At 25.5% G+C, this 25,027-nt stretch overlaps 1 protein-coding gene across 2 annotated transcripts in view; it reads left to right on the plus strand.

Annotated features, from left to right (window-relative positions):
- LOC100203405 (uncharacterized) overlaps window positions 1–25,027 on the plus strand; it is a 203,492-nt gene that overhangs the window by 84,542 nt on the left and 93,923 nt on the right. For both annotated transcript variants that reach the window (XM_065804187.1, XM_065804188.1), the window contains exons 10-12: window positions 11,663–11,927; window positions 14,310–15,500; window positions 16,911–16,994. In XM_065804187.1, coding sequence (XP_065660259.1) covers window positions 11,663–11,927; window positions 14,310–15,500; window positions 16,911–16,994 — 1,540 coding nt within the window. The remainder of the gene's footprint in view (window positions 1–11,662; window positions 11,928–14,309; window positions 15,501–16,910; window positions 16,995–25,027) is intronic.

Raw genomic sequence — 25,027 nt, forward strand, 5'->3', positions numbered from 1 at the left:
CACAATTCTTTGAACTGTAGATTTACCACATTCAACTTGTTTGGAAATTTTACGCAAAGACCAATCTGCATTGTGCATTTGAATTATTCTACCTTTATCAAAGTCTGAAACGTGATTTTCCTAAATTGGTAAAAATAAATTTTAACTGATAAACAAATGATATAGTTCAAACAAAATACTAAAATACTATAAGTATGAATGTCTTATACCTATTTAATGGTTGAATTTTTGTATTAGTAGAATCAAAAGCATCTAACTTTGCCATTGTTGCCATTTAGTTATATTTTCTAAATAAATAAAATTGCTGAAAAAATTAATTCAAATGAAATAATATAAATTTTTTTGAGTCAAAATGTCATTTTGAAAAGTTAAAAAAAAATTTACTTTGCAAAAAAACAATATAAAATCACATGTAACACTTTATAATGAGGAAAACTTTAATGGGAAATATAAAATATAATGTTAAAGATATCCTTTTTTACCTGTTGTTAATTTGAGGGCCCGCTTCCTTTTTTTTCAATTTCTTTTTATTTTAAATATTAAAATAGTGTATATATATTAAGTTTCTAACATCGAAAAGCAAAAAATTTAAAAAATTTTATGGTACAATGAACTTTACTTTATAATAAAAAATGTATACAATTTTTTTATTTATGTTAGTTTTCTAACAATTCTGCAGTTTAGTTGAATTTCAAAAGTTTAATCAATTATTTTTGTTTTTTTATTAAATAGTATAGTTCATTATTTGTTCTAATTTTATAATTAAGAAAAAAAATTTTAAAATAAGTGATACAACATTGATTTTTATGACTTTTAACAAAAAAGTCATGCTGTCCCATTTTTTTTTGAGGACACTGTATATATATATATATATATATATATATATATATATATATATATATATATATATATATGTATGTATATATATATATATATATTTATACATATATATATATATATATATATATATATATATATATATATATATATATATATATATATTTATACATATATATATATATATATATATATATATATATATATATATATATATATATATATATATATATATATGTATATATATATATATATATATATAGACACACACACACACACACACACACACACACACACACACACACACACACACACACACACACACACACACACACACACACACACACACACATACATATGGGGGTGTCCTTTATTTTTCACAGTTTTTATTTCCTATTTCCTTAGGTCTTAGTTTTGTTCATTTTCTGAAACACTTGAAAGTAAATTTTCACCTTAATTGGAGTACAATAACCCGAGCCCATTTGCATCGAATCATGTTTATACAAGTTGCTCAATAGTTGCGCTTACTCTTGCTATTTGTTATATGTAAATATGCTCAAAGTGGGTTTTACAATCATACAAAATTAATAATCAAAAATAGATAGTTATTATCTAGATAATTAGATACCAATTGATAGTAGTAAATAAATAATAATTATCTACTTACAATAATTGTAAATAGATAGTTATTATTAAAAACTACACAGAGAATTATTACTTTATTTTATAAACTGACATTTTATCATCGAGAACTGCAAAAACTTATTGTATGTGATGATTATCAGGAACTAATTGTTATTTTCTCAGAAGGTGATAATTAGAAATCAGACCTCATGGAGCAATGCATCAAGCAAGGTGGATGGCTAGAGCTATTTACTCTTTAAGGGTATGTTTGTTGCAATCCCAGATCAAAATTAGTGCCAAGGATAAACAAGCACTTTGATTTTGTGTCTGTCAAGAGCAAAAATTTATTTTCTCGATTAAAAATTAATGAGAACTTTCTCCAGAGACATGTTTCAATGTGGGATGAAGATGTTGTCTATATAGAGGCAAAAAATTCTTTCCTTTGCAACTAATTTAATTGAACTTAAGTTCAATTAATGATGCAGTTAAAAGAGCAGTAAAACTTATTAAAGATTTTCATTTTTTGATCACTGCAAATGAAGAACAAAAGCAATTTTTGCTACGCTGTGTGCAAGAGTATAGAAACCTGTATCCAGACTGTAAAAAAGAGATCTTTAAAGAAAAATATATCCTGGTTGATCTCTAATTTTATATTCTTTTAATAAATATTTTATAAAATATAAGTGTTTTGATTGATTTAGCTACATAATGGGAAGGGTTAAAAACAGCAATTTTCAAAATCTTCAGAGTTCTGTCAGCATGCATTAATTTTGTCATAGGAAGATAAAACTTTGTATTTAAGTAAGTCTATTATATTGGTTACTTTAAATTTTTTTTTTTAAAAAATTTGTCATGAAAAAAAATTATCAAAGTTACGTCTCAATTGGATTTTTTTTAAACTTATAAAAGTGCAACTTTTAAAAAATGTAAACTTAGGTGTAACGTAACATTAAAAAAATTTATATTTGAGACGTATTTTAATTGTGTCTCATATCTAGATATTGTTACGTTATTTGGTCATTAAAAGAAAATATCCTGCTTTATTTGTAATTTTATAATCTTTTAATAAATATTTTATAAAATATTAGTGTTCCAATTTATTTAGCTACATAACAGGAAGGGTTAGAAATAGCAATATATATATATATATATATATATATATATATATATATATATATATATATATATATATATATATATATATATATATATATATATATATATATATATATATATATATATATATATATATATATATATATATATATAAAGACCACTCATTTTTTTTTCAAAATTTATTTTTAACCTTAGTATAATTTTATTTTGGAAAAAGGTATCAAAAAAAGGAAAACATTTTTAGAAAGAATTTTTATTGTATTTTATATTTATTATAAAAGAATTTATAATTTTTTTACAAAATAATGTTAAAAAATTAAAAAACTGACTAGTAAAAAATATAAATGGGAAAAAAAATTGGACAAAATTTTAAGACCAGTTTCAAAAATATTTCAAAAAGCAATAAAAAAATAATTTAGAAACGTGTTGTTCCTCCATTTGTTTTCAAGCACTCTTGTACTCGCTCTGGCATTGAATTCATTAAAGTTTTGATTACTTCATCAGGCACATTTTTCAAATGATGAGAGATAGAAGATTTCAAATCTCCCAAATTGTTAAGTTGTTCTTTACCAAGCTTGTGATCAAGCCATGACCAAAAATTCTCTATTGGATTCAAGTCCGGACTATTGGCAGGCCATGGAAGCACTTGAATTTTATTAGAATTGAACCAATCGCTAACAACATGCGCTTTATGACACGGCACATTATCTTGCTGGAAAATAAATCCTTCTTGCAACTGCCATAAATCAATACTAGGAATAAGCGAGTTTTCCAAAATTTCGATGTATCTTTCTTTTTATTTTTTAATCACTGCAAAGGAAGAACAAAAGCAATTTTTGCTGTGTGCAAGAGCATAGAAATCTGTATTTAAACTGTAAAAAAGAGCATAGAAATCTTTAAAAAAGACTTTGAAAAAGAGACCATTAAAAGGAAAATATCCAGCTTGATCTGTAATTTTATATTCTTTTAATAAATATTTTGTAAAAAAAAATGCTTCAATTGATCTAGCTACATAACGGGAAGGGTTAAAAACAGCAATTTTTAAAATCTTTAGGGATCTGTCGGCATGCGTTAATGTTGTCGAGGTTAAAGTTCTGGATTTAAATAGGTCTAGATAGTTTAAAAAGAAATAGGGGGTATGAAATTCAAAATCCAAAAGAAAAAATTTCACTTAAATAAAGGAGCAAATAGCACCCTAATACATTCTCTCAATAATCAGAAAGAATTGCATGTTTGAAAAAAAACGCGCAAAAAATTTTTTTTTTAAATAAAAGGTGAAGTAAGAAAAAAATGTAAAGGTTATAAGAGTCCATTAGGAAACAAAAAAAAGTTGGTTAGTGACAATAAAATATTTAAATAGTTGCAATAACTGAGTTTATAAGTCAGTATTTCCAGCCTTTTAGAAAATTTAAAAAGCCTGATGTTTTTCCTATTTTTATTCAAAAATTATTGAAAAAATTTAGCTCTAACTGAATTGAGATTTGGAATAGGTTTTAGCTGCACTGAGTACAAAATTTGTACTCAGTGCAGCTACAATTTGTACAATGTCATAAACAACAGTTTGTGAAGCATTGATGGTTATTCAATTTCTGAGGAAAGTATTTTAAGGCAGAAAAAATTAAGAACAAATTAAGATAAGATTAAAAAATGCCAAATCTATGTCACAGGGAGTTTGTTATTAACATTAATCTTCTTCAGCCACAAATCTGCAGTTTGTGTCCTAATATAATATCATTGCAATTAGAAAAGCTGACTATATATAAATATATATGTATAAATTTGTGCTGTAGATACTTTAAAAACAAAAAAAAACACAGTTGGTATTTAAATGAAAGATTTGTGGCTATGTGCCTAGCTGATAAATGTTTATCTGTAAATTAGTTACATAAATTAGCTCTTGAATTAGCTTAAACAGCAAAGCCTGCAAGTTATATAATAATTAAAGATTTTTTGGACCTATAAACTGTCTTTTTTTTTTTACTTGTAAAAAATAGTCAAGACCTCATTGAAACTTTCGTAAACAAAAAAAGTGGAGAAGCAAATTTAATAGCTGCAGCATTTCATTGTTTAAAATTTAAAAAAAAGCAGATAAAAATCTTGGATAAAACCTTAAAACACTTTACTTTCTTAATACTATAATTCTTTAAATAAAAATTGTACAATTATAAAAATGTTTTATATTTAAAGTAAATTGAAAAAAATTTAACAAACCCCCTTTCTTAATCTCCCAATTATACACATGATTTCAAATTGGTAAGACAGACCAGTCCCATTATTTTTACCAAAAAAAAAACAAATCATAATCTAAAATAAGATAGATCAAGCTACAAAAATAATTCTCATGGTATTTTTAAAATAGTTTTAAGGTACCCTGCCCCTACTTTAAATGCAAATGTTTAAATTTTTTGTATTTTTGGACTGTTAGGACCAAATTTGCCCTGGTGGAGGAGTTTTTTTTGATTTAGAAAAAGATATTATTTTATGTTAATATAAAAGTTAATTTTTTGCCCCATGCCATCTTCAAAAAAATGAAATGTGCATTTCAGTAAAAGTCCTTATATATATACACATATATGTACATACATATATGTATATAAATATATATATATATATATATATATATATATATATATACACACATATATATATATATTTATATATATAAAATATATATATATATATATATATATATATATAATAATTAGAGATTAAAGTGCCATTATTTACAACAATCACAATAGTGATGAAGTAATTCAGAAGCACTAAAACAAGTTGAGTTTGAAAAAGCGTTTATAAAAAGTTTATATTTTAGTCTTTTTTTAAAATGTTTCTAAAGAGGTTGAGTTTCGCGTGTTTATAGATAAACCATTCCAAATTCGAGGTGCAGTTGTACAAAAAGATTTTTGAGCTCAGAGAAGTTTTTTGAGCTCAGAGAAGTTTAAATAAATATGCAGGAGATTAAGATAATAAAATTTTATTTGTGATAACTGATGATTAATAAATTATTCTTTGATTTATTGGTAACCAATGAAGAGATTTCAGCAATATTTCTGAATTTAAATGAATAGGAGAATGGAAAACGATTCGAGAGCTATTTTGAATTCATTGGAGTTTTTTAATATTTTTTTGATAATTACCAGATAAAAGACTGTCACAATAGTCATGCTTAGAGTTAACAATGCCACATGCAATTGTATTTGGAGCTTCTTTAGTCAGACATGGACGAATGTGGCGAAGTGCACGAATATGGAAGTTGCAGGATTTAATAGTGTTGTTTATGTGCTTGTTCATAGAGAGCGATGAATCTAGGGTGACACCAAGGATTTTTACTGAATTTATCATAGTGCTGTTCCAGAAAAAACAATTTTTAAATCATTTTTATGCTTGCTTATTTGTTTTCTAGATCCAAATAAAACAGCTTCTGTTTTATTTGGGTTGAGCAGAAGTCCATTTTCTAGAAACCACTTTGTTACTGCATCAGCACACACATGGATTTCATTATTTACATATATATATATATATATATATATATATATATATATATATATATATATATATATATATATATATATATATATATATATATATATATATATATATATATATATATATATATCAGTATGTGTTTATAAACATAACATGAATTTCAATCTAAGATCAGATATTTTTTTCATTTATAGGGTTTGCCAAGATTTAGGTAGCCCCATCCATAACACTGGCCCTGGCTATGGTTTATTATACCTGGCCCTGGCCTGGGTTTGATAAACCATAAACACCTGACAATACGGTAGGTGTCATATTTTACCAAAAATATTTTTCTTCTAAAGTATATTAAGTTGGGCCGCAAAAGAAGTAAAGTTACATGGAGATTTCATAGATAACAATGTTTTTTAAATGTAACTTTCTTAAGAAAAATATTTTTAAAGAACGTCTTTAAAGGTAAAAAACCATACAATAGATAATAGTAACTGGTTTCTTATGTTACCAGTAAACAAAATTATTTTTACCTTGATTAAAAGATAAGCTTCCAGCATTTCTTAATTATGTTCTGGCCTCTCTCTGACTAATGATTAATAGAGTAAACTTAACATCATATTGAATTTACAAAATTAAAACCATGTTTCAACAGTATGCAAACTAATCAAGAAATGACAAAGGCAACTTCCAACTCTAATTAGTGGTTGCTTGCAGCGTTGTCGGAAGCAAAGATGTTTAAAAAAAACAAAAACAAAAAAAGAACAATTATGTTTGAAATTATAAAAAAAATTTTAAATCATTTATGTTATTAACTGTTTGTTTATAAATTGTTGTTATAAACTGTTATTAATCTAAATATTGTTATAAATATATATATATTATAAATCTCTCAATATATTATTATAAATATATAAATAATATTACTATAAATAGAAAAATTCATACTTTGCTTTGTTCTCAAGTGTCTAAAGTAAAATAGAATTAACAGACATTACCACTGCTTGACACTGAATTCTCGCAAGTAAGTTATCTGCTCGCTGAGCAGCATTTCTTGCATTTCATCAACAATTAATTTTATCCTACCTAGATCTACCTCTCTCTATTTGACTACAACTATTTTTATGTTGCCTATTACCATTTACACTAATAACTTCAAGCCTAATATTATCCATTTCATTTTCACTATTATCATTAAACACACTACCAATAATATCACTATTGTTACAACTGAATAATAAATAAACATAAAATAATCATACAAATCAAAGACTATATTTCAACTTAAAATTTATTAAAAACTGTAGGATCTAAGTTAGCTGACATTCTCAATAATAATTCTAAATGACCTTTTGGGTAAATAACTTCCCTGGAAGCAGGTGCAGCACCATCTCCAATGAATACAACTGCAACTTCACTTACTATAGCTTGCAAATGAAACATTAAATTATGTAAGCAAAGTTGATTGTGATGTTATTGCTTTCTAAAATTTACTGCTGCAATAGGGTCAAAGATATACAGTTGATAATGTTAGCAGAATATCTTGATCTGGTCTAAGATTCCCTACACAATGAAAAACTTGACACATATTTTAAAACATGGCAGCTTATGATTTATAGGTTAAACCATATTATCAGTAAATAAAGCAAAATAAAAACAGGCATATTAAATTCTAATATATTTAAAAAAATTGATATTGGAATTATGATATAGCTTCCTGTAAATCTTGCGGAAATAGTGAAAATGGAAGCAAAACTACCTTTCTATTACGGCAACATAAAAAATGTGTTTCATCAAGAAAATTTTAAGCACAGCAATGCTGACAGATCTGGCTTATTTCTCCTTAATAATTATAATCTAGAATAGTATTAATTCTTGCTATACAATATATTCTGATTGTCTAGCAGCATTTCGTACATTTTGAGGATGATTAATCTCATCTAGGCTCTTTTATTTATGTGTTAATTACTTTTAACTCGTCTAACCATGATGTACTAATTTAGGTATAAATTAATTTCTTCTTACCAAGCAGCATTTCTTATATTTTGATGACAATTAATTTCAGCTCGCCGAGTTCTAATCATTTCAATAAATTATCAATTATTTTTAAGTTGATAATATTTCTTCTAATAACTTATTTAAGCCTAATATCAACCATCCAAAAAAAAAGAGAAAAGAAATTAAATAAAAATATCAAAATATTAGTAGTTTAAAGTGGTAAATATATCTACAAAGTGGTAAACATATCTACAAAAAGATAAATAATAATGTTCAAATAAAAACCTGCAAATTTAATAACAAAGATATTATTTGGTAATAAAAACAAAAACACAATGTTGAACCTTGCTTTGATTTATAAAACAATTTTATTTAACTATTTAAAAGAAAAAAATTAAAGTGCCTTATGTTGTATTTAAAAAAATTAAAGTGCCTTAAGCAATGTCTTTAAAAGAAAGAACTAAATGCAAATACTTTAGAATATATATGATATATAAACCTCTACAATTTAACTCGTTAGCTTAACCACTGGTTTACCATTGAGGTCGAAAATTATTAAACAAAAGTTAAAACAATTTATTAAAGTTATTCAAAATAAAATCCTAAAACAATTTAATTTTGGATTTATTGAAGTCCATATTTTTTTGGCTATGTCAGTCAGTATATTTTTATCTAAAGTAATAAAAAAGATAAAACCATTTAAAAACAAATTTAAAATCTAAGTATATATTCAGATACCTTAAAAAGAAGCATAACACAACATTCTTTTGACAACTTCCAACATAATTTTTTTTATTTTCTACTGCTTTTCTCTATTTTCTATTTTACTATTTTCTATACCTTATTTTTTTTTCTAAAAGAAAATATACATATAGATACAGAGAGATATAAAATATACTGAAATATAGGCAAATTTATATAAATACACTGTCCACAAATAACAGCCTTATTTTATTTAAAGAAAAGGAAACAGGCTATAAAAATTAGAAAAATACAAACAACCAACAACAAACATTTATAATTTTATAGTAAAATTAAACAATAAACAACATCAATTCCTCTTGAAACTAAAAATTCATCAGCTCTAATTCGCTTGCAGACCTTGTTTGAAAGACCGCGTGGAATACTGATCCGCGTGTAGAAAAGCCTAGAAACTACTTTAAAAACGACTACAACTACTACTACTACTACTACTACTACTACTACTACTACTATTAAATTAGCGTATTAATATTTAGATTAAGTATTTAATAATACTTATTAAGTTCTTTATATCATATTTTTATTTTTAAAGGTTTTAAAAAAGAAATCTCAATACAACTTTTATTTTTAGTTCCCTTTTATTTTAATTTCCTCAAGTTTATAAATTTTTTTATAAGTAAATAAGTTTAACAAACTAAACGAAAAAAAGTTCACTCTTTTGTATTAATGGATAACAGTTTACAACCATTAAGTTAGTGCATTTTCCATAAGATGAAATATTCACGCGAAGCAAATTTTTTTGTCAAAAAACAAGCACAGGTTAAACATTTCTGCTAATTTTCCTGATTAATCAGTTTGCTGTAGTGAAAAAAAATTGAATTTAGTTCGGCTTTTTGCGAATTGGTATGAGCCAAAACCAATCATATTTAAATAGTATATCATATAAAGTCAACAGTAAAAAAAAACAAAAGCATGTTTTTTTTTAAAACAGCAACAACATCAATGAACAACAACAACAATAAACAAAACGCTCTATTTGGTGTTCTTATTGATTTACTTAAAATACCCTGAAAATTGGCAAGCATTAGTAAATTCCTTAAATTCATTAAATTCATTGTCAACAAGATATTAATTAGAAAATTAAAGGATAACCATAATTAGGTTACAAAACAGAACTAGCGTTTAGGGTTGTATGAAATAAATTGTTATGAGAATGGATTATTATTATTTGAATTACTTTTTTTATTTTGCAATGTTTCATTGACAAATTTTGTCATAAAAAAAGCAAAAAAAAAGTTTGTTACTGCGCATGTTGATAAAAAGTATATTAAAATGTACTCATTTAATTATTATAAAAAGATTTTACTTTAATACAACTCAATTTAACACCATATTCAAAATAACTACTTTAATACCATATTTACAATAATATATTTAATATAACTACTTTAATACCATATTCACAATATATTTAATATAACTACTTTAATACCATATTCACAATAATATAATTTTTTTTCCATAGATTTTTAAATATTATCAAATTTGATAATTTTTGTTACAGTTTTTAAGTTAAGTACATTTTTTTGACTTTGTTGGGAAATAAGTTATTAATATATAATTTATTATTTATAATTTTTAATATTTATAATTTTAAACAAATTCTCAGTAGTTAGCTAGTTTCCTATTTTTTTCCTTTATCTTAACACATTTCATTTTGCTAACGTGCCTATTAAATAAAACCCATAAAGACATACAAAGGACACTTTAGAACATAATAGTTTTTAAATTTTTTTTTAAAAGCAAAAAAATCTGTTTTATAATTATGTTTTCATTTGTTTTTAAGTTTGGTCAATTTGACAAATTAAATTAAGAATCTCTTATACATCATATAAAACTTCAATTTTAAATCACTCCAATATGTGTGCTGTTGAGTTTTAATCCACTTCAAACCATAAGGATTTGATTTTAAACCACTCACACTTTCCTGCTCTTTTTTTTCGGACATCACTTAGTATTTACTGCTTTTATTTTAAAGCCAAATTTTATTTTTCTTATTCAGTCTTTGTTATTGTTGCTTGTTTACTGATTGTGCATTGACCTCTCTAAGTATTGTATATAACTATTATTGTATAACTGGTATTATTGAATTTATTGATGGTAAATATGGAAACGGATGTAAAAATAAAAAATAATAGTCGTGCACACAGTTTTTTTTTTTAGTTTTTTTTAAATTTTCGATTTTTCACAATGATATTTCAAATCTTCTGCTTCTATATCCAATTATTATTATTTTTAATAAATAAAGTGCAGTCTAGCATCTTCTAGCATTATTTTATTTTTAATTTATTTTTAAGTCAGATGTAAAAAGCATTCCTTTTTTAGTTAGACGTGAAAAAGTTTGCAACAAACTTATTCAGTTTATCATTTTCTTAACCATATTTTTCTTATAACCCATTTTTTTTAAACTGATATTTTCTTATAGTTAAATTTTGTTACTTTTAATTATATGTTTTAAGGTATAACTAATGATAGGGTTGATATTTTTATATAAAAGTTATTAATAAGAATAAAGTTAATAGAAAAATTAATAACTAGGATAAAGTTATTAGAAAAACCAATAATAACTAAAATATGATTAAATTTTTTCACTCTCAAAGTGAAATTGAAATAGAGGTAAAAGTCAAATTAAAAACAGTTAGGTAATGATCAGTAAGGTAATGGAACTAAAAATAAACTTTATTTGATTTTTTTAAAACTTTTTCTTTATTATTAAGATTAATAAAAAAAAGTTTTTTTTTTTTTTGAAAAAAATAACTGGAAAATTGTTAATAGAGTTCATTGCATTTATTGTTTGTTAAACAAAAATTTTACATTTCCTTTTAATATTCTTTACCATTTCTTTTTTTAGGTAATTTTACTGTTTACTTAGCAGCAGCTAACAAGGTTAACTTAATTAACACCTCAGTTAATATTGTTGTTTTGTCTGAAATAAATAGCATAAGTATGAATATTATAGAAATGCAACTACAATACAGCAGTTATGAAACAGTTATAAGCATTAACAATGGCAATAGAGTACAGTTGACACTTGATTTTGGTGATGAAACACCTGTTACAACAATCCAAAATATTGATGCTACTGATGTTGTGGTTAATTTCTCTATCTTTCATACGTAAATGTTTTTATTATAATTATATCTTTATTTGGGAATAAATGTAATTGTAAAATGTAAAATAAATTAATTTTATGTTTGTTAACTACTATAATGTTATTAAAAAGTGTTATCAGTGTTATTGATGTTATCATTACTAATATGATTAAACTATTATTAAAAAAGACTGATGTTTTTCAAAAATAACATGCTTTAAAAATATTTTTAAAATTATTTTTATTTGTAATATATATTTAAAAAATTATTATTTTGCATAAAAATTGGAATAAATGACTCAAATCAATGAGTCAAATGAATTTTCATTCAAAAGTTATGTAAATTTATCTTCTAGTTTTGTTACTTTTGCCCACTACTGTATATAATAGTATATGTCTTATTTATGTAAAAAAAAGTATGTAATTTAAAATTATGAATTTTAATATAAAGTATATTACATGAATTATAAAAGTGACTTTATATCTGTTTAATTGCAGATATTTTTATAAAATAATAAATGTAGGTGGTTAGAAAGAATTGTAGGTGCATTCATAATGTTTGAAAATAACAATATATGTTAGTGGTAAGATGGGTTTGTAGGTACTTTCATAATATTTTTAAAAATAGTAAGTGTTGGTTAGAGGGCCTTGTAGTTACCTTCATAATGTTTTTAAGAATAATTTGATTTCATGGTAGCACTTTATTTTGCAATTTTAAAATTTTTTATATAATCATTTTAGGCATTTTTTAGAATTATTTGTTAGTATGTAACTAGGTTACATGTAATTAGGTTACATAATTATATAACTATTTTTGTACGGAGTAGGAGTACAGGTATATGAATAGACTGTGAAAATAAGGGGTTTGTTAAATTTATTTTTCGAATCCAAACAGTTTTACACTTCAAATCAGAGCAATTTTCTTTAACAATATTTCATGATGATTTCTGATTGTTATATCCTGTTTTTCACTCAACCTCTGTTAAATTAATATAAACTTTTTTGGACTTGTTTTTAGCTGTACTGATACATACACGCAATATTTGTGAATCAATTCATTCATCCATCTTACTTGTTTTGAATATTGAACTTTAGATGATTACTTTATTTTTCAAAAAAAATTTTTTTTGAGGTTTTTAATATTTTTAAAAATAATTTTAGTGCAGCAGTTCACTTGTTCACTGGTTCACTTTTTTTCATATTTCTGTGAAGGATTTTGCTTAATTTTTAAGGTTTAGTAAAGATTGTCTATTACATTTTTTAAATGTTTTAGCAATATTTTCTGTCCAAAAGAGATTAAGAGATTGAACCAATACACATAAATATATGTGTATGTATGCATATATATATATATATATGTATGTGTGTGTGTGTGTGTGTGCAATTAATTATTTAAGCAACCTAATGCTTTGTGGAAAAGAATGTTCCATTCAACAAAATTTTATGAACTCTATTTTATTAGTTTAAAAAATTTATTAGTAAATATTAGATCAAATTTTTAATGAAACAATTTATTACTTTATAAATACTTTGTGTAATATTTTTAATGTAATAAATTCACGTTTCTTCTTATTTTCATATTTAAAAATTTTCTTTGTTACTCTTTTTCTTTGTAAAACACTTATTTTTAATTTAAAAAACTCAAAAATTGTATTGATATAGCTCCAAGCAAGAAAGCAATTAATTATAAGAAAAATCTTTTGACATTAAAACTTGAATGAATGAGTTCGGTACTTTTAAAATTGTTTTTTTGTTACGTAATTCAAATTTAGATGAACACTTTTTATAACTGTTTGTTAAAAAAGATTTAAATCAATTTTTAAATAAGCCCATATCTATAATTTTTACTTTGATTAAGTTGTAATTTAGATTTTTAGTTAAAAGTGCATACATAAAAATATTGTGCATTCAAAAGTTTATTTTTTTTTTTTAAAGTTTTTAGTTAAAAGTATAAAATTTAAATAACTTTTAAAAACTACTTAAGCACTTTAAATCTTTGTTGTCAGTGTTTTTACAGCTTTTTAAGATGTTTTTTAATGAAATTTAAACATTGATTATTTGAACTTAAAGTTTATTTATTAATAATTTCAAAACATTTTTTAAAAATCTTAAATTAAGAACTTTTTTAGCTTACAGAGCCTCGCAAAAATGTAACAATAAACAAACATTTCTTTGTTTTTTTTATTATTGTTTTTTTAAAAACCTGTTACTTTTAATTTGTATTTGTTTTTATTTCATTCTGTATTGGTTTCACTTCATTTTTGTTTCGATATGTTACTTTACAAGTTTTATCAGTTCCATTTTTCTCTAGGTTACATTGCAATAATTTTTTTTTAAACAATTTCATAAATTTATTGAGTTAGCTTATAAAAATTTTATTTTGAATAGTTCTTTTTTTTTCTTTCAGATATTCCAAGTGCAGTCTTGATGGATTTAATGTCACTGCTACAGCCAGTAATATTCTTGTTGATAGTAATACAATTATTAACTCTTCAAAATCTGTATTTAAAATAGTAATAGTTTTTTGCAAATTATCAACATTAAACATTGTACCAACACCAATTGTTTCACAAAATGGTTATGTTTCAATATCACCTAATAAAAATTTATTAGTTACCATCAATCAAGATTATGGATCTTACAGGAATTATTTAATTAACTGGGGAGATGGTAGTACTAAATGGATTAATCAGTCTGATAATCAAGGTCCTGTTTCATTTCAAGAACGGCATATCTATCAAACTGAAAATAGGTATATTGTATCAGTCACTTGTAGGAATTTATTAGATTTTAGTAACAATTCAATTATAGTTAAGGTCATTAACTGTTCAATGCCAGGACTTAGTTTTTACTACGGAACTATATTAAGTCCTATGAATGTCATTCAAAGTGTTGGTGCTGAATTAGCTGCTGTTGTTGAAAATCCTGATTCATTTTGTCCAAAATTGAGCTCCATATTTCAATGGAATCTTACAAATTCTAATTTGTCACAATCAACAGTAGGTACTCAAGTTCAACAAAAGGTGACATACACAATCCAAAGAAATCAACTTTTGTTTGGTCTTTACAACTTAACGCTAACTTATAAGTATGGGGAAGAAACTAATATTTATATTGCCTATTTGAATGTTACAGAGTCACCATTGTTAATAGTTATTGATAAGGGATTTTTTAATTCAATTGCTTACAAGAAGACTTTGGGAAACAGTACCTTACACCAAAACTTTACAATAAGTGCAAGTTCTAGTTTTGATCGAGATGATCCAACAATTGGAATTCAAAATATCACTTTTATGTGGAGATGTAAAATTGCTTCAAATTTATCAGATGCTTTAGATGCTATGTCAAATTTTACACTTTTGAATTTGACCTATAAAAGTGATACTTGTTTTAATGAAACCTGGGTGAATGTTTCTTTTGGAAATTCCAAAATTAATTTTAGTACACATCAGTTTTTGGAAGGAATCAGTTATCATATTGAAGTATGCGGAAAAAAGTATGCAGGTAAAGATGTTTACTCAATTGACAGATACAAAGAAGATTGTTTTACTCAAAAGCTTTATATGGTTCCTCGAGGTCTTCCGATTCTTTCTACTATGTATGTTGTTTATTTATACTTTTTTTTGTTGTTGTTGCTTTTATAAAAAACAAATGATTAACATCAAAAAATCATAATTATATTTCTAAAAGTTTTCAAAAACTAATTTTAATTAAATAAATTTAGATAAATTAAATGAAAAAAATTTTAAATCAAATATATTAATTAAAATCTAGTTTAAAAAACTTTTATATGTACATGAAACACACACACACACACTATACTTAGTCCTGTATTGTTTCTTATCAACGATCATCATAGCAATATTGTATTTTAAGAAGTTCTATTTGCTAATGACTTAAGATTGTAATTCTTCTTTGACTAAAATTCTTTTTTATCGCTTAAAACAGACGTTTAATCTTAAATCTGATCTTGCTTCTGTAACAGCTTGGGGCTTGCAGTGGCCTGTGAGTGTAACTTCAACAACACTTAGTTAATTACTGCAAGCAACTATCGTAATACTGTTGATATTCCTATGTTAATGACAAACCTCTCACTCAGTCCTCTTAATTATGTTTTTTTGGATTATTATTTACTATTGACCTCTCATGGAAACCATATATATAATTGATTGCAAAGTAAGCATGTGCTAAAGTTGCTTCTTTTAATCATGCTCACCATTATCTTTTATTCGTTCCTGTATGTTATTGTCATATATCTGTCCCTACATGGTCTAAAAACATGTACTCTTCTTGTTTTTTGCCTGCACTTTAATCCTTTTGCACACTCCCCTATTTTTATGATTTTGGGCTTTTTAAGTTTTTTGTGGCTATTTAATTCTTTATTTACTCCCAACCTAATAGTGGTTGCTTGCAGTCTTGAAAATTAGATTTAAAAAAATAATAGCAATAATAAAATATTAACTATTACTAAATTAATATTTATTATTATTAATATTATTAATATTATTTGTTATTAATATTTTTTTTTTTTATTTTTTTTTTTATTCACCTCCTCAAGGCCGAGAAGGCCACTACAGAGGAGGAGGCTACTTATTAGTGGTTAATAACCCTCTCTCAACTCTATAGCTCCGAAACACGAACCTTGACGAACAAGGCCGTTGCGCGGAGAAACAAGTTAAGCGCGGTACTACCAGGGACGTGGTGGGGATCGAACTCGGAACCTCTCGCTTATGAAGCGAGCGCTTTACCACTACACCACTACCGCATTTAAATTAATTGATACTTATCTCTTTATATATATATATATATATATATATATATATATATATATATATATATATATATATATATATATATATGTATGTATGCATGTATGAAACATAGATTTGTATGATGTAATATTTATATGATGAATATGACATAATACACGTTTTATATAGTTAAACAAAAGTTCATTAATAATTATAGTATTATAAATTACAATATTAAAAAAATTCTGATTTTTTAGATGCGTTTCCAACTGTGATAAAAAACTGAATTTTAAGGAACGTGTGATATACACATTTAAATGTGAAGATTGTGGTCTACAAATGTGAGTAACAACAAACTGACTATGCATAACACTTTGTACTTGTTTTATATATACTTTCTTTTTATGTATATGTATATATATATATGTGTGTGTGTGTGTGTGTGTGTGTGTGTGTGTGTGTGTGTGTGTGTGTATATATATATATACACATAGTATGTACTTTGTTTTAAACTGTAAAATGGCGTGTTATTTATGTACGCATAGTCTCATTTAAAGCAATAAAGCAAGCCATAAGCCATTTCACTTGAGCCATTTAATTTTAAATTAAGCCATTTCACAAAAGTCATTTTTTTATCATTTTTTAATATTTAAACAAGACTAAAGATATTGTTTAAGTGATAAGATAAAAGAAGTAATTAATGTTATAAAAACCACTTATGAAGATGGAATGACAGTTACATTTGATATTAGAAAGTGTATACAAATGTAATATATTAAGAAAAAAAAAGAAGGTTTTATTTTTATTAACCTAACCTTTTCATCAAAAATGTTCAGCAAAAGAAAAAAAGGATGTTATAATGAAATTTAAAAATATGAATGTAAAAAAAAACTTTCATCTTGCAAGTGCAAGAATATATAGACAAATCTCATAACAAACAATAAAAAAAATAATTACCAACTTTAAAATAAAAACCAAAACTAAAAACAATTATTTATAAATTTATAAAATATATAAACACATTAAATTTTATTTTATATTAGTGCTACTTTATATATTTAATTTTTTGCTTGTTTTGTTTGTTTGTTATAATGATTGATTTTATCAAAAAAATCAAGAAACATTAATTATAGCAAACTTTAATCAACATCTTATAAAGAGTTTATTTTTTTATAATTAAATAAAAAATCTCTTCTATGGATATAGCTCTATTATCAATTTTATATATTTATTCTTATTAACAAGGGTTATCAAGAATAAATATAATTGATAACATTATCAAGTATAAATATATTTGATAACGAGGATCTAAACTCCCTCAATATATTGTATTGAAAAATTAATATGTATATAATATATATATATATATATATATATATATATATATATATATATATATATATATATATATATATGTATTTATATATATATGTATATATATATATATATATATATATATATATATAGGTATACATAATATATAGGTATACATAATATATAGGTATACATAATATATATATATACATATATATATATATATATATATATATATATATATATATATATATATATATATATATATATATATATATATAAATATATATATATATATATATATATATATATATATATTAGGGTGCATCCAACGCCCCATACATTCAAAAATTGATCTGTCCCTATTCTTAAAACTTTCTATTGGTTCTCACAAGACACCCTGTTAAATTTTTTCAAAATTGAATGAGATTTAGGGGGACCACCTCAAGTCTGAAACTTGCAACAAGACCCTAAACAGAAGGAAAAAAAGTTTTTCAAAAGTATGTCATGTTGGGTCTCAAAAGAAGCGAAACTTTATAAAAATTTCAAAAATAGTTATCATTTTTTTGTTAAAAATAAGTTGAAAATTTTTTTTGACAAAAACATGAAAAAAAAGGTTTTTTTGAATTTTTTGTTAAAAAATAATAATTTTTATGCAATAAAACTTAGAATAATAATTCTTGTGTAAAATTTTGTTATTTTTGAAATTTTAAAAATAAATAAATCTCATTCAATTTTGAAAAAATTTAACAGGGTGTCTTGTGAGAACCAATATAAAGTTTTAAGAATAGGGACAGATAAATTTTTAAAAGTATTGGGCGTTGGATGCACCTTAATATATATATATATATATATATATATTATATATATATATATATATATATATTATATATATATATATATATATATATATATATATATATATATATATATATATGTATGTATGTATGTATGTATGTATGTATGTATGTATGTATGTATGTATGTATGTGTATATATATATACATACATATTATTTGTATATATATATATATACAAATAATTTGTAAAAATATGTATAAAGTAACAAGTATTAGTTCTCCAGAGATAATTTCAAAAGTGACAAAAAAGTTGATCAGTCTGTGGATTAGAGTAAATCCTAAGCTTGCTCTGATCCACGAAAAGTCAGTAGCCAAAAAAATTTCTAGACTTCTTAAGAGAGTTTTATCTGCTAAAGGAAAATGCAAAATGCAAACAAAAACAAGGAATATCTTGATGACAACTTAGAGCATTTATTTGATTTGCCTTCTTGTGGTTGTGAACTTCCAGTAGTAGCTTGCAATAATAGGTTAGGAAAATTGTTAATTTCATTTTCATATGCAATACTTATTTTTAGCTTGTGCTAAACTTTATACAAATAATTGTTTATAACTTGATATGATATTTTTTTATAAGTTAAATGTTAAATTAAAAAGATTGTATTGGATAGTTTTACATAATTTTATAATTTTAATGATATGTTTTTATTTTCAGTTTTTCTGTAATACTTTTTTATAAAAATGATATTAAAGTTATTCTAATAGATTTTAAATATTTTTATAATGCATGCAATTTTTTTATGCATAGATCTATTAAGTGTAAGAATCCTTTGGATTGCAAAACAATGCACTTTGCTTGTCTCTGTGAAAGCGGCAAAAAGGTAAATAATTTTAATTTTAAAAATTAGACTTTATTTAACTCTTTAATTTGTAGTAATTCAGAGAGCTTTGAATCTGGTTGTAACAATCAAATACATGTCAGAATGAAAAAATAGTGTACTTTTCTCCCATTTTGTCAGCAAAATATTTTGTTTTATTATTAATAATAAAAAGCCTGGTGATGAGATGGTTTGAACTGTGATTTTCTTAAGTGTTTAGGATATTTTAAAATATATTTTATTGTATTTATTCTATTCTAGAGTTACTTTAACAAGTTTATAATTGAACTGAGTAAACACCTTGTTAAAAAAGTTTAAAATTATTTTAGGTACCACCATTGGATTGTGAATATTTAAAAGATCAAAAATCAAAACTTTGAATAACAGGAAGATTTCAAATTAATACAGTAGATAAAAAAACAGATGCCTAAGAAAAAAGAAAGCAAGAGAGAGAAACTAATGAGCATATAAAAAGATTTGTTAAGTTGCCTGCTGTGGAAATGGATTCCAATCTGGATTATGAGTTATTTGATAACAATCATAAGTTTGAATCTGATCCAGACTTTTCTATAACTGTGCCAGTTGAAAAAAATTATACTCATTTTACAAATTTGGCAAAAGCTGCTATATGGTTTAAAATAAGTGATGCTGCAACAGCTGCATTAGCAACAGCTGTATAAATAGACTATAGTATTGCAAAAAAATTTAATAAATCATAAATAATAACTGAAAAAATGATTTTTGGAGAAAAAAAAAGAATCAGCACTATCATAAGTTCTAAACACTTAGCTGATGTTAAAGAATTAAAGGTTATTGGAATTGATGAAAAAATTGACAAGTCTACATTAGTACATTCTGTCATAATACTGATGAAGATCCTATTATTGTTGCTTCAACCAAAGAAGAACATCATCTTACATTTGCAACAGAATATGGGCCAACAGCACAAAATTATTTGACTCATGTAGTTATACCTAATGGAGCTGGTGCTACCATGGCAAAGCTACTCCAAATGTTTTAACAGAATATAATAGTGTTTAGAGTTTAGTCGCTGTTATTGTAGATAGCACTACTTCTAACACAGGTGCAGATAACGGTTTGATTATAAAACTCAAAAAAATTCTTAAAAGAAGTTTGCACCTTTTAGGATATTTGCTTCATCAAGTTGAACTTCCACTGCGACACATTATATGTGAATTAGATGGAAGCACAAATGGTCCTAAGTCTTATAAGGGGCCTATTGGAGATACTGCATCTCATCAAACTCTTCATGAACAGCTATTGATTGAGTTTGTTCCCATATATTTGGAAATAAAGTTGTTTGTTAGCAGTGAAGTTATAAGCGATCTTAGTAAAGACCAGCGAAAGATTTATGAGTACTGTGTGGATCTCAAAAGGTTTTATATCTAAAAAATTTCTTGCAAAAAAACCTGGACCAATTTTTCATGCTAGATGGCTAACTCTAGGCTTAAGAATAATGATGGTTTATGTTAGGACTGATAAACCATCTCCTAAATTATTAGTAATAACTAAATATATTGTTTAAGTCTATTGTGTAATGTGGTTTGCTATTAAGCGCTTCGGAAAATATAAAAAATGCTTGTCAACTTCTGTACAAAATCATTCAATTAGTCAACCTTCAAGACAGCAGGATTCAGAGCATTTTTAAGAACTTACAAGGAAATTCATATTGTTGTTTGCAAGAAAATTTCCTATACTGCATGCTGCTGGATGAAAATCTGAATATAAGAAATCAAGCCCTCAACCAAGTCCTTAAAATAAGAGCATTGAAAAAAGACATTACTTTTAAACCAAAGCTCAAGCCGATATCCATAATGAAAATAAATTTGGATGCTGAGTCTTGGGATTATCTTGTTTCTGTTGATGATATTCAGGTTGAACCCCCAACAACTCTTTTCATAACGTCAGAAAATCTGAGAGAGGCTATTAAATCAAACCTAAAACTTTGTGTAATAGATATGTCTAACAATTCTCAATCTGTGGAGAGGGCAGTCAAATTAACCTCAAAGGCATCTAAACAGGTTTATGGTTACGAAAAGAGACACAAATTTATTTTGACTAAACCCAAAGTCGATGAGAGAATAAAAGAAACATAAAAAAGTGTCACTTTTATAGAATGAATGCCTAGTATATTAGTTATACTTTTTGTTTATTTGTTTTTTTCTTTAACTGCTGAATGAAATATTTACTGTAGTCAATAATCTAAGTATAGTTCTATTGATATTAAATTCCTAATTACATAGACTTCCAGGGCAGGTTTTCTAGGGAGGAGGGCAGTTAGTGAAATGGACACAGGCTCCACGATTTAGGGGCCCCCAAACGCTAATGAACTTCCTAATAAAACATTTTTTTTTATAATTAAATTAACAACTATTCAAAATGACTAAAAGTACGCATAAAATTATTGTAGTTATTAAAAATTTGGTTTAATCTTAGTTTTCGATAGTTTTTCTGTTTTTTATCTTTGAAACCTTTTTTTTCAACCAACTGCAAAAATTCAAGAAGCCTGTTAGTATAAAATTATATTTATATCTGTGGGGCCCTAAAATTATTATTGCACCCGGGCACCAGAAGTAGAAAACCGGGCTTTTAGACCACTAAAAAATAGGCTATAAAACATATCAAAATGGCTTAAAAATGTGATTATTAAATCCAATTTCCGAAGTAAAAATAACTTAAAAAAAAGTAAATTTTATTGCTTTGTGTTAGTAACATTGCAATAACAGCAAATGCCAGGGTGACTCTTTATGATTTAAAAAATAAAACACCTAGTAGGCAGTGGCCTACTGTGCAGGTATGGAGAAAAGTTTTTCTAGCTTTGTTTACAACTGCTTTTTATATTTTCTTATAAATAATTATAAGAAAATTTTTTTTTTTAATGTTTTAAAATTTTTTTGCATTGGGGAAGGGAGAAGACTGATTTTATAATAAATATATATCGTTACAAAATTAATATATCTCTGAGAATGTACGCATTACAATAAATACTTATGCAACAAGGGCGTTGTTTAAAGCATAGAGGTGCGTAAAGGTATCTAGAGAGATTCCACTTTTTAAAAGTAGAAGTAAAAGGATGCAGATAATAAATTGCACATTTTTTTAAAGCGTGCATAATAAATATTGTTTAATATCTATGATTTAAATTTTCTTAAAAAACAAATTAGATTATTTTTATCGTAATTTTTTTTTCTCAGTTTTTCATCCTCCTTTTACATTTTTATACAAAAAATTAAATTCCTTATAAACATGTTATAACACTGCATAAAAATGTTTTTAAACTGTACATTTGACTTTTTTGTCATAAGGCAACTGAAAGCACAACGATGTATATTTTTAAATTAATGTTATTTATAATTAAATCTTTGTTTGTCACAAGAAAAGTGCTGATAAAGTAATAAACCTGAACTTTTTTTTTTCATTAAGTAATATTTTATGTTTGTTAACAACTTTTTAAAAGTAAAAATTCATTATTTGCAAAGCCACAGTTTTTATTTAAAACAAGGCCTGTAATATATATTTTAAACATTGTGTCTTATATATATATATATATATATATATATATATATTAGGGCTGTCCAGAAATTATTACACAACCCAGAACATAGCCTAGTGAAGTTTTTCCCATTATAATATCAATTCTTTATTGAAAAAAATTTTTTACAGATTTATTTTAAGTCTTCTAGGGGTTGCTCAAAGCTCTTGAACATTTTAACTAAAATATAACAGAAAATGTACAAAAACGCTATGTTATTTTTAGTATAACTGTCGAAAAATGTTGAAATTGATCAATTTAAGTTATTGATTAATTAAGTTATGGATGCCAATTGATAAGTTGATGATTATTTAAGTTATTGTGAGTATTTTTTTAAAAATTTTACACAATTTTGACCCAAATTTGACCCAGATCAAACAAATTGTATGTCATTTTCTAAAACACATAGGAAATAATGTTTTTGTTATAATAGTTATTTATTTTACCTGCATGCTATGATTGGGTACATACAATTTTGCATTTTTGTTTAGAAAAAATAGAAAATGTTGACTAGGAGTGGAAAAGAATTAAAAGTGACAAACCCAATTATACCGTCTTCGCCATTACCTTCGAGTGTTCCCGCAATTCCGTCATCTTCAAAACCTACCACTAGAACTAGTACAAATTTTTGGTTGATTGGTCAGCCATGTTCATCAATTACAGGAGCAAAGTTACCTACACGCAGACAGGTGATGAAGTATGTTTTATATCTGAGACATGATCCTGATAGTGTTGGTAACAGTGTTAAGAATGAAGAAATTTCTTACATCGTTGCAGACAGTGTTGCAGATTTTTGGCACATGGCTCGCATCAAAACCAAAGTAAGACAAAACTGTATGTTTGATGTTCTTGGATTATGGAATGAATGGACCAGTTTAAAAAAAAATTGAAGTCGTGCCACCGACCCTGGTAACAAACAAGAAAACTTCATCTCAGAGCTTGATATGCTTTTCGACATTGGTGCTCCAGATGCAATTGATGACATAAGAAAATCTAGACTTCTATCTCAGAAACACAAAGATGATGACATTGCGTTTTATCTTGATCAGAAACATTAAAGAAAGTCTAGTATGAATGGCAAGGATAAAATTTTTGAAGCAAAGGCTTTACAGTTTCTGACCAGAATTGAACAGCAGCAACAACGACAAGAAAAAGAAACAGAAAGACTAGAGAAAAGAGCAGCTGCAGAGCTAGAAGGAAATGAATTTTTTGAAGAGTCCGAGGATGATGCACAAGTTGGTTGTACGTAAATTGATTCGGATTTTGAGCCAGATCACATTATTGAAAAAATAGAGTTTCAAGAATTTGTTACACTTCAAGTTCCCAGAAAAATTATGGAATGTGACGAGTTAACGACAGCAGCCGATCGGTTAAAGTTGTCCGACAATCAAACTACAATGATAGTTTCAGCTATAATAAAAGCAGCGGGTGACAACTTCGATGTATCCCGTTCAACTAGACAACTTCGATGTATCCCGTTCAACTACGCGTCGAAAGCGAATGTCAAACAGACAGCACATTGCAGAAAACATAATGGAGAAAATAAAGGAAAAACCACCTCAGTTTGGTGCCATGCACTGGGATGGAAAGTTACTGCAGGACTCTCTTGGTGATAAGTTTGAACGTCTAGCAATTCTTCTGTCAGGTTCACCAGAATTTTCATCGGGAAAATTGCTGGGTGTGCCACAACTAGGAGATTCTAAAGGACAAACTCAAGCTGATGCCTCATATGATCTCATAGAAGCATGGGGATTAAAAGAATCAGTTGTCGCTTTGGTATTTGATACTACAGCAAGCAACATTTAGTTTAGCAACACCCTTATGGGGTCCAT

The sequence above is a fragment of the Hydra vulgaris genome, chromosome 08 (genome assembly GCF_038396675.1).
Source record: "Hydra vulgaris chromosome 08, alternate assembly HydraT2T_AEP".
NCBI lineage: Eukaryota > Metazoa > Cnidaria > Hydrozoa > Anthoathecata > Hydridae > Hydra > Hydra vulgaris.